Source organism: Pteropus vampyrus, unplaced genomic scaffold (genome assembly GCF_000151845.1).
Source record: "Pteropus vampyrus isolate Shadow unplaced genomic scaffold, Pvam_2.0 Scaffold11, whole genome shotgun sequence".
NCBI classification, from domain to species: Eukaryota; Metazoa; Chordata; class Mammalia; order Chiroptera; family Pteropodidae; genus Pteropus; species Pteropus vampyrus.
The window spans coordinates 13,160,210-13,175,323 of record NW_011888792.1 but is presented as its reverse complement, the minus strand read 5'-3'; the positions used below and the strand labels follow the sequence as shown (position 1 = coordinate 13,175,323).

At 37.5% G+C, this 15,114-nt stretch overlaps 1 protein-coding gene across 3 annotated transcripts in view; it reads right to left on the bottom strand.

Moving 5' to 3' along the window:
• RHOBTB3 (Rho related BTB domain containing 3) overlaps window positions 1-15,114 on the bottom strand; it is a 63,440-nt gene that overhangs the window by 11,599 nt on the left and 36,727 nt on the right. Inside the window, exons 9-12 of one of the 3 annotated variants that reach the window (XM_011378291.2) lie at window positions 13,185-13,358; window positions 11,403-11,569; window positions 7,440-7,536; window positions 881-1,123 (exon numbers count right to left, since the gene is read on the bottom strand). In XM_011378291.2, coding sequence (XP_011376593.1) covers window positions 1,008-1,123; window positions 7,440-7,536; window positions 11,403-11,569; window positions 13,185-13,358 — 554 coding nt within the window. In that variant the 3' untranslated portion in view covers window positions 881-1,007. Of the gene's footprint in view, window positions 1-880; window positions 1,124-7,439; window positions 7,537-11,402; window positions 11,570-13,184; window positions 13,359-15,114 lie in introns of those variants that run through there. The other 2 variants (XM_011378301.2, XM_023523404.1) reach the window with 2 other exon arrangements.

Here is a 15,114-nt window from a genome sequence, read left to right as displayed (position 1 = left end):
GAACTGTGAGTGTTTTAAAGCTAAGATAACACAAAGAATTTCTCAGTTGCCAGCTGAAGTGGCAGCATAGGCCCTGGGTGGAACAGGCTTCTCCAAAGATCCCAGAATCCCCATATTCTCTCTTTCCTCCAGAAAGCCTCCTTTTCTTCCCTTGATGTCAGTGTCTCTTTTCTGCTTTCAGGAAGAATGATGTTTGAGCAAGAAAACATAGTGTATACCCTGCTAGGAGATAGACGTCATTTGGGGGGCCTAGTACAAAGTGGAAATGCAAGGTCTTTCTTCAAACAATATTACAAATTTCAAAATGGTGATAGCAGAGTAGTGAACCATGCAGGGCCCCTTCTAAGTGTAGGGCCCTGTGCAACCACACAGGTTATCTGGCCATAAAATCACCTATTTAGGTTTCCTACCTACTCAAAATCACAGAGAAGAGACAAGGTGGCTCAGTTGGGTTGTTCAGATAAAAAAACAGACTTTTTTTTTCATGATGGTTCAAACTCTGTCACTGATTTGGAACTAAGTGGCATTTCACATGCAAAATCCCAGGCAAATTTCTATTCCTCAAGTCTCAGATTGATCAGTCTTCCCCTAGATTTTTCATTATAGAACAGTCATATTGAGTCTTTCAATACCCCTCATTTTAACAGAATAATTAATCAGACATGATGAAATTTCTGAATCTTATATGATTTTTTAAAAAATTTAAACATTTCTTAACCAGGAAGGGTATTAATATCACTAAAGTAACGGCATCTTAAAAGGTAAAAGTAGCTGTACACCAACTTTATATACTAGGGTAAAGCCTTAGATTTAGCCTATGGTCTATTTTGTTCCCTTTTAAGATCACAATAGTTTTTTTCAAAGAAAGCTAATAAACACATTAAGCTATAAGATGATTTTTTTTAATGCCTATTATTGGTTTCGGTCACAGGAATTTTACTGGAAGCCAGAGGTATCCCATTCTTCCTAGTAATAATTTAAAAAGTGTATGTATATAAAAGCGCAGGTTACATTACTAAGCAACGGCATTTCCGGGAGTGAATGTACTTCCTGTATTCCGCAAGCTGCTTCAAGTACATATTCGACGGCCATCTGTGCTTTTCAACAAAACTGCGTTCTTCCACTAAAATTTTTAGAAAAAGAATGTTAACTGAATATATTTTATTTGTGATCAAGCTTAGGTATTAATTATTGGTTTCCTATTTAATGGACGATATCCAAGCTCTGCTGTATATTCCCTACTCCTCCCTCAAGCCTTCCAAAAATCACTGAATACAATTTTGGTTAAATCGGTCATCAGGACACATCTTGTAAATTGCTTCATCAAGCAGTATTTGATTATGTTCTTTTTTTTCCCTCCCAAATAAGACTTGTTTTTCCTGGAGATGATGATAATCTTTTTTTTTTTTTTTCATATAATTGGTTTTCTCTTTGTAACTAATTCAACTTTCCAAACTCTTTAAAGTCCTCTCAGTTTTCTCCTGCACCAGGTCACAGTTATTAGATAACCTCTCCATTCCTGTAGTCTTGTTTTCTAGGCCTGCTTCATGCTTTTGTGTTGGATTCCTCTACTCCTGGACTCCAGGCCCTTCCTTTTGTTTATCCTCTAGTTTTGGTGAAGCAGAAACTTTATTAGCTTCCTGAAAAAGGGGGGTGCATAAGAAGTATTTTTGAAACTTTGCTTGTGATGAAAAGCCCTTAATCTATTCTTGCACACAATTCATAATTTGGTTTGGTATAGAGTTCCAGGCTGAAAATGTCCCTCAGAATGTTGAGGACAGTACCCCAGTTTTCTAGTTCCCAAGGCTGTAAGGATTACACTACCACTCACATTCACAGTCCTTGGTAAGTGATCTATTGGGTTTTTTTTTTAACCCTGTAAACTTATAGATTTTTCTATTTACAGCTGGCATTCTTCCATGCCACAATGGTGTACCTTGTACATTCAATGAGCTGAGCACTTAGTAGATCCTTTCAATCTGTTGACTCAGGTCCTTCATTACTGAGATAACGTCCTGTATTATTTCTTGATAATTTCCTCCTCACTTTTTTTTTTTTTTTTTCTGTGCTAATGTCTAGTATTCAGGTACTTCGCCTCCTAGATTGAGTCTCCAAATTTTTAAAAAATCTTTTTCTCTCTCTTAGCTGTCTCTTTATCTTTTTGTCCTATTTTCTGGGAGACTTCCTTATCTTTATCTTTCTACTATTTTATTTAGTTGTTTTTTCTTCTGCTATTGTATTTCTAATGTCCAAGAATGACTTCTTGTTCTTTTATGCTTTGCAAATCATGGTAAAATACACATAAAATAAAATAAACCATTATAACCATTTAAAGTGTTCAATACATGTTAAGTAGTATTAGGTGCATTCACATTGTTGTGCAATCAAGACCCAGAATTCTTTTCGTCTTCAAAACTAAAACCCTGTATTTATCAATTTCCTGTTGCTCCCTACTCCAAGTCCCTGGAAGCCATCATTCTATTTTCTGTCTTTACAAATATTGTTTCTTTTTAATAACATTCTATCCCTACTTTTTTATATATGTATATCTCTTATTCTTTGAGGATATTAGAGTTTGTTTTGTTTTAGGTTTTCTTCTACTCCTTGTGTCTTTTTATTCCTCTAAGTTCCTTCTGGTGAGATAATAGAAAATATATATTCGTCTCTGCCCCCAGTTCCTGGCACAGAATGCCTGAAACCCTTGTAATTGTCTCAGTAATATGAGAGCGATAGGAGCATCTTTTGTTCTAAAATGTAGTCTTTAACCCCAGTTCCAGAAACAGGGCTCCTGATACCCTTGTAACTTCCTGGGTGATAGTAGCGTCTTTTGTTATAATGAGGCAACTCTTAGTGGGGTCCTGGATGAGGGCTGGTCACTGGGAAGCCATGATTAGAAGCTTAGACTTTTCAGCCCCACCCTCACCTCCATTCTCTTAAGAAGGGAAAAAAGGGCTGAACGTGGAGCTGCTGACCAACCAATCATGTCTAAGTAACGAAGCCTCCATAAAAATCCCAAACTACAGTGTTCGGAGAGCTTCCAGGTTGGTGGACACAGTCACGTGTAGAGAGGGTGACATACCCCCAACTCCACTGGGACAGAAGCTTCTGCACTCTGGATCCTCCCAGACCTCACCCTATGAATCTCTTATCTGGCTGTTCATCTGTAGCTTTAATAAACTGGTAAACATAAGTGTTTCCTTGAGTCCTGTGAGCTGATCTAACAAATTAATTATACCCAAGGAAGGGGTCACTGGAACCTCTGATCTATAACCAGTCAGTCAGAAGCAATGAACTTTCAACTGGTGTCTGAAGTCGGGTGGGGGGCAACCTTGAGGGACTGAGCCCTTAACCTGTGGGATCTGACGCTATCACTATCTTCAGATAGAGCGTCCAAATTGAGTAAAATTGTAGGACATCCAGGTGGTGGTGTGGAGAACTGCTTGGTGTGGGGTAAAACCCCCATACATTTGGTGACCGGAAGTGTCCTAAGAGAAGTATCCTGTGTGAACAGTAAAAGAGCCACACAGGGAAAGACTCACGAGGAAAGAAATGCACAAGTAGAAAGACTGTAGGTTTTTCTTATTCATGTCTCTTTTATTTTTATTCATTTTCTTTTGGTTTGTGTATCTATCTTTCACGTTGGACACTGCCTCAAATACCTACTGATATTCAGCTATCTCTTTACATAAAAAGTGAGATACTAGAAAGCTGTTTAGCAAACTTTGGAGCATTGGTAAGACTTGCTGTCTGGTGGGATGCACTGAAGCATGACCGAGCAGATTAATATTGGATTCGCTGAGATAATTTCCAAATGATTGCACCCGTACATTTTTTTTTTTTTCTCTGAGGCCAGGGAAGAATGCTTCGATTTCATGCTCAGACTGTGGGAGTCAAGGTAGTGAATACCTGGCTGCCAGACTTCTAGAACCTGGACATAAGAAGGAAGCTGGAGGTTTACTATACAATGTGCACACTTTCACATAACCCCCATGTTTTCCGTCCAGCTCTTTGCTCAATCTCAGTTATACTCAGAGTTCACGATTTTATAACTTTTTTGCCTTAATTTTTCCCAGAATAAACCTTCCATCCCTGTGATGACATGAGAGAAGCAATTGCCTGCCTGGGTGGTATGCTGCGTGTCAAAGCTTCTTAGTCAACATTCAAATAACTGCTTTCAGTCTCAAGCCTCATTCTGCTTTCTGAATTTCTAAGCATCCTGGCATTCTTCTGGGTGAAGCAGCTTGTTTCTCATCAGTATTCTCTTCTATAAGCATTCAGTTTTCCTTCTATGAGTTGTTTTTCACCTCTCCATCTACTGTTTGACCTCAGTGATTATAATTTGGATTCACAAGGTCTTGATCCCAGCTGTGGGGTCTGGATAAACAGAAACCACCTAGCTGCTCAGGGAAATTAGTTCTAGGTTTCATTAGGAAAGAAAGGTGACGTAAGACTACTCCCTCAATTAAGATAAAATGACAGGAAAAAAGTTATCACAAATAAGCTCTGGCCAGGGGAAAAGAAAAACAAGACAAAAAAACTATATTATAAAATACATAATACAATATTGAACCAAATTAAATTAACTGTGAGAATAATGAATCCAGAAATGCCAAGGGTTAACTTGTATTCCTGTGCATTGCTGTCTGTTTTCATAAGAGTCCAGTATATAAAATGTCTAATATTTAATGAATTATATAACCGAGTTGATGTATCAGTGCCAGTATATAAAATGTCTAATATTTAATGAATTATATAACCGAGTTGATGTATCAGTGCCAGCACTGACAAGAGATCTTTTCTAGTTGCACCTATCAATTTCTAAACACCTCTAAAGAAGAAAAACTCTCAGTTAAGAAAAAACAATTTGCCGATTTTCAATAACAATTTGATAATTTTTGAAACCGAAATGGACAATTCTTTAAGAAAGCTGTAAAGTGATTGTGACGAGAACCCTTTTCAACTTCAAGTGACCATGTGAGTGAGGCCAAGAGTGAGGCAATCTAGAGGAGAAGGGACTGTGACACTCTGGGGAACATGCTCCTTTAAGTGGTCAGATGCTACTCAGTTCCAGGTTGCTGTCGTGTGGGAACAAGGGCCCAGAGTAGCTAGATCTTCCAACATTTCGAAATAAGCCAAAAATTTGGATTTTAAAATGTGACATTACAATTTTTAAATGTTGATACTAACTTAAGGAAAGAAAGGAACAAAAAATCATGTGCTTCAAATAAAACACCTTGGCAGACTATATTCAACTCACACACTACCAGTTTGTGACTACCTACTGAGACTATCAAATTCTCTCTTATCCACAAGGGGCTTTTATTCTCTGCCCAAGAGGATGCATCACAGCTGGTCCTGGACATAAACAGGTACCACTGATGCGGTGTACTTGCCATATTCTTTTGATTCCCATCAAAGGAATGTAAGACAATCACTGACACGGCCTCATCTTCTTACCCCGTCTTCTCAAAATACACCTTGGAGTTCTGCTTTTCACCATGCCAGGTGATCATAATATATGTTATAGGTAATTGTATAAGTAATAAAATAAAAATTAATAACTCAAAGGATTTAAAGAGTATCTTTCTGCCAACGTTGCTATAGTACTCTTCATGTGTATTACACATGTATACAAGACGGTTAGTGGAAAATGATTATTCTTCCTTTACAAATGAAGGTAACCTAAAGTGGCATAATGAAGGTGATTCTAAAATCAAAGTGTTCATTCATTTCATTTGTAACTGACTTCTTAAAGACTGAGAGGTGTATCTTGCTCAAAACTGAATTTTATGTGTCACGCTATCTGATGTAACCTGTCTGGTCAGTTTGTTTGGACAACCTAATTCAGCTTTATTTGACAGGGAACCTAGAATGGAGGATGAATCTGAGTATTCTGTACAAGTTGAGGTAATACCCTGATGTATTTCAGGGGATTCTGGGTATAATAAGAAAGAGATATTTGCAAGTCCTTGAGGGGCTAGGGAAGAAAAGCAAGGACTGTCTGCACTGAACCTTAAAGTGGACAGGAACTAGGTGTCTTCAAGGTTCATAAGTTGCCCAGCTGTAAGTTCATCTGAGTAGCAGAACTGACAAGTATTTGAGGTCAAAACCTTACCATGTATTAGAAAATTACCATGTTAATAAAAGTATTCATTTGCTTGGGGGAAAAAAAAGACTAACTGTATAAGAATGTCCCTGCTAACAGCAAGCAGAGCATGCTTTATCTTTATGAATGGGCTTTTTTTCCCTTGCACAAAGTATAAATGGTTAGTAAATATCCATTGTTCTGCTTTGACTTATTATGTTACTCTACGGCACTAACAACTGAATTCTATGTAAGGATGCTCCCAACAGGCAGAGGATGCTTGCTGACTGGCTGAATACATCTGTCAACACATCTGCCCAAAACTGACTGTGTTATTTCTTGGTTTCCTTAACTGTACAATGAAACCAGAGATTTTCACATCTTTTAGCAGCAGATTCTCTTACAAGTAAAGTTTTATGTAAAACTCTAAGATACAAAACAGATAAAAGTGGAACTAGTTAAAGGTGGGAAGGGTGAGTCCAAGAACTACAAATTTTAGCCTTCCCTTTCCTTCTTTTCACTTTTCTGCTTCATTCCCTCCTCTTTCTTCACCCACTTCCCACTCCCTGTCCCCACCGTGGAAGACCTTCAGGCGTCTCTTAGGATAGTTCTGTTTAGAGTTTGAAACTACTTGACTAAGTTGTCTTTAATTTCTTTTTCCTTTTAACTTGATTATTCCTTGAGTCTATTCTAGGTAACATGATGAGCAAACCTGTATCTAGACTGAATGTCTACTCTAATGACCAGTCTATTTTCATCTTCTTTCCTCTTATGCAACATGAAGAAGCTCAACCTTTGACTGGTTTTAATCTTATAATTTATCTTAAAAATTACCTGTTCAGTAAGTTTTGCAACACTCTTTGAGCAATAAAAAAAATGTTCTTCCCAAGTAATACAGTCAACTCCTATATAGATATACTTAATAGATATAGATATCAGTACAATAGAACTATACATTATAGACAACACATAATAGTTACGATTCCTTTGCAAAAAAAGTTTTAAATCTGTACTGTTTAATTGCTTCTGCCTTGGGTGGTTAAAAACAAGAGCTCGTTTATTAAAACCAAATGTCACCTGAGGCCATCTTATCTCTATACTTAAGGAAAAAATGCGTTTAAAAATGATTGTGAGCAATAAAACAATCATTAGAAAACTTCCTGAATAACACAGGTCAATCTACTTATGTGACACAGGTGACTATAAGTCACAGTGTCCTCAATTACTGCACTGCATATTTAAAAGAAATGTTTTACATTACGAAAGAAAACCTCTACTATTTCTACAAATTATGTCTCAAATCTAAGAACAAAGAACATAAAGTTTTCTTTTAACATAGTAATTGGCAATCTACCTGAAAGATCCTGAAATTCAGGCTTTTGACTGAAGATGAGGTAGTTAGTGGCAATGAAATGAAGCAGCCAGGTCGAAAGGCAATCAGAGTGGTGAAACTGCAAGAAAAATGGAAAGTAAAACAATATTGTACATAATGACCATCAATATGATGATTATATCAGAGAGAACTCATGGACGGCCCAAATCCATGTTTAATGTGTCTGTACACGATGTTGCCTTGAGCCTACTCTGACAACAGAAAGGAAAGAGGAGCATTAATAACAAATAATAATAAAATTGCATCAATGAAGAAACCGAATCGAGTGAGTAACAAGCCACTGCTGCTGGAGTGGCTGAATGTCTTTAAGCAGATGAGTGGTTGCATCTCTAACAAATACTATTTGAGGTTCTTGGGGACTTAGTTTAAGCTTTTAATCTAAGGTCATGGTGTTCACTAACCTCACTTCTATCTGTGTAGCAGAGATAAGATTATGGTTAGCAAAGGTATATACTTGGTCAAATCTAAACAAATTCACCTGAGGAGCAAACCAAAAATTATTTTGAGGAAGAAATGTCATCAGGCTAAGGGTACAGGCTGCAATGTGTAAATATTTCTATGGGAAGAGTTGCTTTTATCTCAGATGTACTGTTATGCTGAACAGGATTTCCAGCACATTTCTCATTCTGAGTTCCGACAGCTAATGAAGGGGTATCTCAGAGCAACACGGCCACGACATCGCTGTCTTGGTGCCAATAAGTGTATTCTCTGATCCACCTGACCGCTCAATTCAGATTACAACAACTTGCTGGCAGGCAACTTTGGTACACGAGTGTAGTTCTTTTTTTTTTATCATTATGATAAAATATATATAACCATCTTTAAGTGTACAGATCAGTGGCATTGAGTACATTCACATTATTGTGCAACCATCACCACTATCTATTTTCAGAACTTTTTTTTATCATTCCAAACTGAAACTTTTTATCCATTAAATAACTCTCCTTTACCTCCTACCCCAAGTCTCTGGTAACCACTATTTTATTTTACCTCTATGAATCTGACTATTCCAGGTACCTCATATGAGTTGAATTATACAGTATTTGTCCTTTATCTGCCTGGCTTATTTTACTTAGCATAATGCCTTCGAGGTTCATCCATGTCGCAACATGTATTAAAATTTCATCCTTTTAAGGCTCAGTAATATTCCATTGTATGTATAGAGATTTTGTTTATCCATTCATCTGCTGATGGGCATTTAGGTTGTTTCTACCTTTGGGCTAACTATAGCTCTTTTAATGACATCTCAAAAATATTATATGAGAAACATCCTAAAATAAATGACAGAATAAAAAAGAAAGGCATTAAAGAAAACCATAAAGCCAAATAACTCTGTAAAGAATAATGATAGTGGAGAAAGTAACCAGAAACTCACCAGGAAAAGATTAGAAACAAAATGGGTGGCCTGACGCAGCCAAATATTAATGCACAGATTATAAGAAGTTGAGTTTAAAACTTTAATATGAGAGTAAGTAGAACTTCATAGGAATCATGAGTTTGGCTAGACAGGGCTTAAAGGGGAGTAGAGATAAGGAAATCTCTACCTCAATCTGAACAAACTGATCTGATTAAGAGAAAGAAGCCTCTGTTACAGGTCAGGAGTTCAACCTGATGGAAATACACAAATCTAAAGGTAGAATCAAGGTAAAACATTGAGATAGGTTAGGGGAAAGTGAGAGAATACCAAAACTCCTCATATATATTGAAGGTATGAATGATACTTTCCTGATACACAACACAAAACTGGTAGAAATGATAGAAGGATTGGAAATTTCAATTATTCAGAGAGCTACTGGAAGTCTACATCTGCTAAAAGACAATTTCACCTCCTAGAAATCAGAGAAAAAGTGAGGAAATGGTTAACTAAATTCTGACCACAGGACGAACTGGCTGGTATACTATAAAGCTAGAAACTTCAAAGAAAACTTGGGGAGAAAATTATCCTGTTATCTAGGAACCATAATTGCCAAATTAGGAACTACCAGGATTAAAACAGAGAAAAACTGGTAAATGCAGGCTTCATCCCAGCAAATAGAAAAGTCTTAAAAAAAAAACCCAGCAGAATTAAAAAAGTGTTATCTTAGACTTTTATAATTCAAGGAAAAAAGAGCAATAATCACATAGTCAGAAACCACACTCAGGGAAAACGGGTCAGGAAGAGTTTCTGACAACGCAAACATAAATGACGCTATGAGGAACAGTGTGTGTGTGTGTGTGTGTGTGTGTGTGTGTGTGTGTGTGTGTGTGTGTGGAGTGTGTGGAGTGTGTGGGTGTTTGGGAGGGGAGGAACCAAAAGAAATTAGAGCAACCATACAGGAAGTTCTCTTACGCACGAACTATTTAAAAGGATACTACAAGATAAGGAAAGATAAGCTGTGCCCATTTTTTAAACAAGATTGACAGACTTGTTAGCATAGTATGAAAATGATACATCAAAAATGAACTGAGGTTGTGAAAATGCTAGAAAGAATAAAAAAGAATTTTTAAATTAAATCTAGACGGTAGCTATTTATCTCAAGCTCAATGTAAATGTATTACAGGGTTACTGGATTTTTTTAATTTGTTTTTATTCCTAATATTAAATATATGTGATCTTAAGACTTATTTATGAGACATGAACTCCAACATAGTTAAGAAGATAGTAAGAGATGACCTAGATGCTTTAAGTGAGCTCCCACCTATGCACAGAAATATATATGTCAATTAATGAATTCATCTCAGCCTGGACGCCAGGTTTTAGCTGTTACAGAGTCAGTCCTTTGCCCCACTATCTGGCTCTATTTCAACAACTTGGATGAAGACAGACTTGTCACATATTTTAAATCTGGATGCCAAAATTGATAGGGTTAACCAATAGGTTATATGCCAGGTAACATTTTACATAGTTTTGATAGTCTGTAACGATGGATCAAATATATTCCTGTGAAAAGACCTAGGAAGGTTCAACTGACGACAAGTTCAGTATATATGTGTACCACGACAGTTGCGAGCCTTAAAACTGTCCGAGGGCAAGCGAAGAAATGGTTGAATAACTGAGGGTTGGATGACCCATCTGGATACACTCCCTGCTTCCAGGAATAAACGAGAACGGAAAGGAGGAGATGGCAGATGTTTGACTGGGACAACATCTGAGAGTCCCAGAAATAAATGTCAAGAAAGCAGACCTAGTTTATTTCCAGACCTAGGCCAGTCCTTTGTCAGATTCATATTCTAGGGTCTTTGTAACTACAGTCAGTCACAATTAGTTGAATATGTAAACTCTGTTTCTTCCCTAGAAAGTGCAGCAATACAATTATTAAAATCAAAAAGGCCCTGAGCTTAGCAGAGGCCAGAAAGCATGGTGTACTGTAGTGATTCTCAACTCAAATGTTTTTACTGATTATATTCCTGATACTGTGAGATAGATCAACAAAAGGTGTGTAAAGATTAATGAAGTACACAATACCTCCTACAAACAATTGGAACTTCAAAACATGAAGTGACTGTATGAATGAATAAATGAACAAATAAATCAGTTTAGCCTAATCGATTCTATCAGTATGTATGGACCAATCCTGTCATCTTCTTTTCAGGAAACCTAAGATATCATCATTTTAGGGAAATTCAATGTAAATTCTATTTCCTATAATGTCTACGTGACAATATATAACACCACACTCAAATGACTCTAATAAGGGCCATTCACTTGAAAGAATTCCATATCAGCAAATTCTTCCTCCTTAGTAAGGGATTGCTAAAAAACCCTATTCTTCAAAATTACCTACCCACAGAAATTATTATGAGGGCACTTTAGCCACACTTCTAAACTAAGACAGGTACTAATATATCTCTTAATAAACAGAACTTTGAAAAGAGTAATATAATTTTTTTATGAGATTAAAAAAAAAAAACACACAAAACAAGCAGAGACATAGGGCCAGTTACCTTGGCTTTTTTGAGCAGATCGACGATATCGAGGTTCATGGATGCCAGTTCCCTGCTTGGCATGCTCTGCAGCTGTGTGATGATGAACAGCTCACAGATGTGCTGCAGTCTGGACACCTGATACATCTCAGCACAGATCAGGAGACACATGGCCTGGAAAATGCCAGCTGATGCAAGAAGAGAAATAAGAAAAAATGGACAATAAAACCACTTCTTTTATGACCTAAAACAAAACAATGAAAAACAAAAATATGCTGACTGTATCATCTAAAGTAGGATAGAATGCCTAGAAAAAAACCTTTAAAGAGTCAGCATTCTAAACTATTACTCCATTTAAAAAACAATTAAAGCCTTCACACTCATTTTACCCCCACGCCTTTTACCAATTTTTAAAGTGCTTTGTCCTACAGTTATTATTGTTTTTCTGAGCATTTTTTCTAATTAGCAAGATAAAACCTAAAAATCAAAGTGTCAATTACTCTAGTAAGAGAATGATGAGAAACCAAATTTTCTTATTATTTCAAATCTGGTCAAATTTTGAAATTTATTATACAAATTTGCCAGTATTTAAATAATAAAATAAACATTAACACTTATTCTGATGAGAATCAGTGCTTTCATTTTTATTAAGCAAAAATGATAAGCCAGTCTTTACCACTGACAGCAATAACAAACTGACTCCAAAATACTCCAGCTAGCTGCAAGACCAGAATTAATTCCATTAAAAATAGATCGTTTTCAGGGGGAGCTCCTAAAACCTTTTACTAGAGGGCTCATTACTTCTTTAAAAATTAAGAGGTTTCAATAACAAATGTAGCATACATTCCGAATCTAAAGATCAAAGTAGTAAACCTGAAGGGAGGTATGGTCTGAAATGTATGCTTTCTTTTTATATTTGCTAGTGTACCTGGAGAGTTCCTGTAATCAAGATCTCTGGGCCCTAGAGGAAGCCACTGGGGCCTTATTCTAGCTGTGTTTGTGGTCGGAGCCATCTGGTGGCCAAAAGATGAAGATTAATCAAAGGGGGCTCCCGTGCCTGCATCCTAAAAGGCCTATCTATAGAAAGGATTCTGCAATTTCTCTAAGGTGCCTCCAGCTAGTGAAAACCTGCAAGATTTGTTCCAACCTGAAGGTGCCATAGAGAGTTAGTTCTTAGTCAAAGATGGTTCTAGGTCATGAATAGAGAAATAAATCCTACAGTCCATTGGGATTCTAAACATCCTAGGAAAAGTTTTTGGAGAAGTCAGCTTTAGGAGAGTCTCACTTTAGGAGAAGTCAGAAGAAGGCCTTTAAAAGACTCACATCCTCTGGGCCCGAGAGATGACCAAGGAGGTCTCAGAATATTGAAAGTCCTTAAAAGTGCCTTAGTCAGAATTCAGAACTACAAAAGCAGTTGTCCAATCCTCTGCTTCTCATGGAAGGGATAGTGCTCGCAGGAGGTCTCTGCTTCAATCTGTAGAACTGAACTGACCACTGGGCATGAGACACCTCCATCTCCAAGGCACCCGCAGGGCCCACCAGCTGTTGGTGCTGCTGGCTGGGACATGTGAACTTATGTCAGAGTCTGAGAGCCCATAAGAAGTACCCAATCACTGCTCTTCCACTCGAACGGACTGAAAATTCACTGTTGTCCCAACACCACCTCCACCTGCTAATTTAGCACATTCCATGATGTCAACTCTGACAAACTTTAAGTGAAAACAAATTTTACAGAAGGCAGTTTATCAAAATGGGTGACAAAAAAAGAATTGTGAGATATTATATAACATTTATGCTGCTTACCTGGGCAACAGGAGTCTGTATACAAGTATTCTAAAAAGGACAAGAAAGTCTCTTTGGAAACACCATAAACTGGAATCAGAACACTCTTTGCTTCCATGTAATTCCCATTAAACATAGCTGCCATCACTTCACAACGGGCCACCAGGATGGCCCTGTGGGCTGGCACTGTTGTACCTGCAAGGTTCAAAAGGGAAACAAAGCCAAGCAAGATAAGCTTGCAGAGTTATTACTCTACAAGTTTTTTTCTAATTAGAGTAGTATTGTATTAGGCACAGCTAAGCTGATACATGGAAACCAAATTTTGGGGTTTGACAACCAGCATTAACTCAGAGACTTTTTAGTTTTTAATCGAAAAAAAGAGTTCAAAAGTTGACTTTGAAACCAACGATTTGCAAGTCAGCAGTTATTTGTTATTTAGTTTATATTTCCTGAAAATAGAAACACTGAAATATTTTGCTTTATGTGTTTATAATGGAACATCTATCCTTTAATCCTTTCAAATTGTCTTGAAATACCACCACCCATCCCTGCCCGTGTGCCTTCCAAGAAAACAATGCTATTATCTTTTTTGGCCAATTCAAGGAATGCCAAGGGACTCTCTCGTGGAGCCAAGGAGAGCATTTCAGATTTTCTGGAAATGGAAGGGCATGGCCTAGTCCCCTGCTGTCTGCCCAGCATACTAGCTCCCTAAAGAACCTCTCTTTCTTAAATGAACAATATCTGCCTCTGTGAGAGAGCCAGAGGTACTTTAAAATTTAAGGGCCCCTCAGCCCACATCTCTCACTGAAGCTCATTAAACTAAACTGGCTCTCTAGTAAAGAGAGTAGCTTGCTTCTCCAGCTACTATGCTGCCACACCAAGGCTCTGCCAGAAGGGACACGTGTCACACAGGGCTCGCGGGTAGAGAAGCAGTTCTCAACACTCCCACCACCTTAGGAAACCATGATTCCACAGCCAGCCTTCAGTTTAGTCTAGATAAGTTCAACAGAAAAGAAGAGAAGAGTTCCATCAAATTCCACTGGCTTTCTTCAAAGCCGGTAATCTCTCGGGATTCACAAGTGTCTCCCAACATTGCCAGTTTTGAACTCACTGCGTGGCACTGTGATTACATAGGCAAACCTCCCACAGGAGCAGAGAGAAGGGGCCACAGTGAGCAGGTTGTCACGCACCTGCTAGCAGACACCCTCCCTCCTTCTGCGCCCCTTCCCTTCCCTGCCTCTTTGCCTTTAGGCCACTTGCCCTCAATGTCAGTGTCCATCTACAAGACGAGCAGTTTCCATTCTCAAAGCATGCTAGCTATATTTGTACACAGCAATTAACAAAGAATTCAAACAGGTAATGCAATTTGACTTGTAATTTGAAGGTTTTAAAATCTTAAATAGGGGACCATGAAAAAAAGAAAAAAGAAAATTAGAAGCATCACTTAAACAAACCAGATAAACTATAATTTGGGTTAAGCAGAGGAATTTAAGATTGGCCAATAATACCAAGTGAATAGGGTGGGGAATGAATTTGGTAGGTAACCTTGGAATTTAACAAATTTTCCATGGATAATGTGGTTACAAAATCAGCAGTGAAACACCCAGTACCTTAAATTAGCATTCTCAAGCCAATTTCAAGCTTGGAATTAAGCTTGGAAAACGACTTGTTTCTCACCTTTTTAAACTACTGTTTTGGTGTTATATATTGTCCTATCGTGAAACTGTAATACAATACCTCAGTACAGCCATATTTTTAAACACTGTATATAAACTGTACAAATATATAAACACTGTATAAAACATTCTGAATAAACACAATGTAGTGTTTATACACTAAACAGCAATAAGATAGAGCTGAAAAATTACTCAATATATAAACACTGTATAAAACATTCTGAATAAACACAATGTAGTGTTTATACACTAAACAGCAATAAGATAGAGCTGAA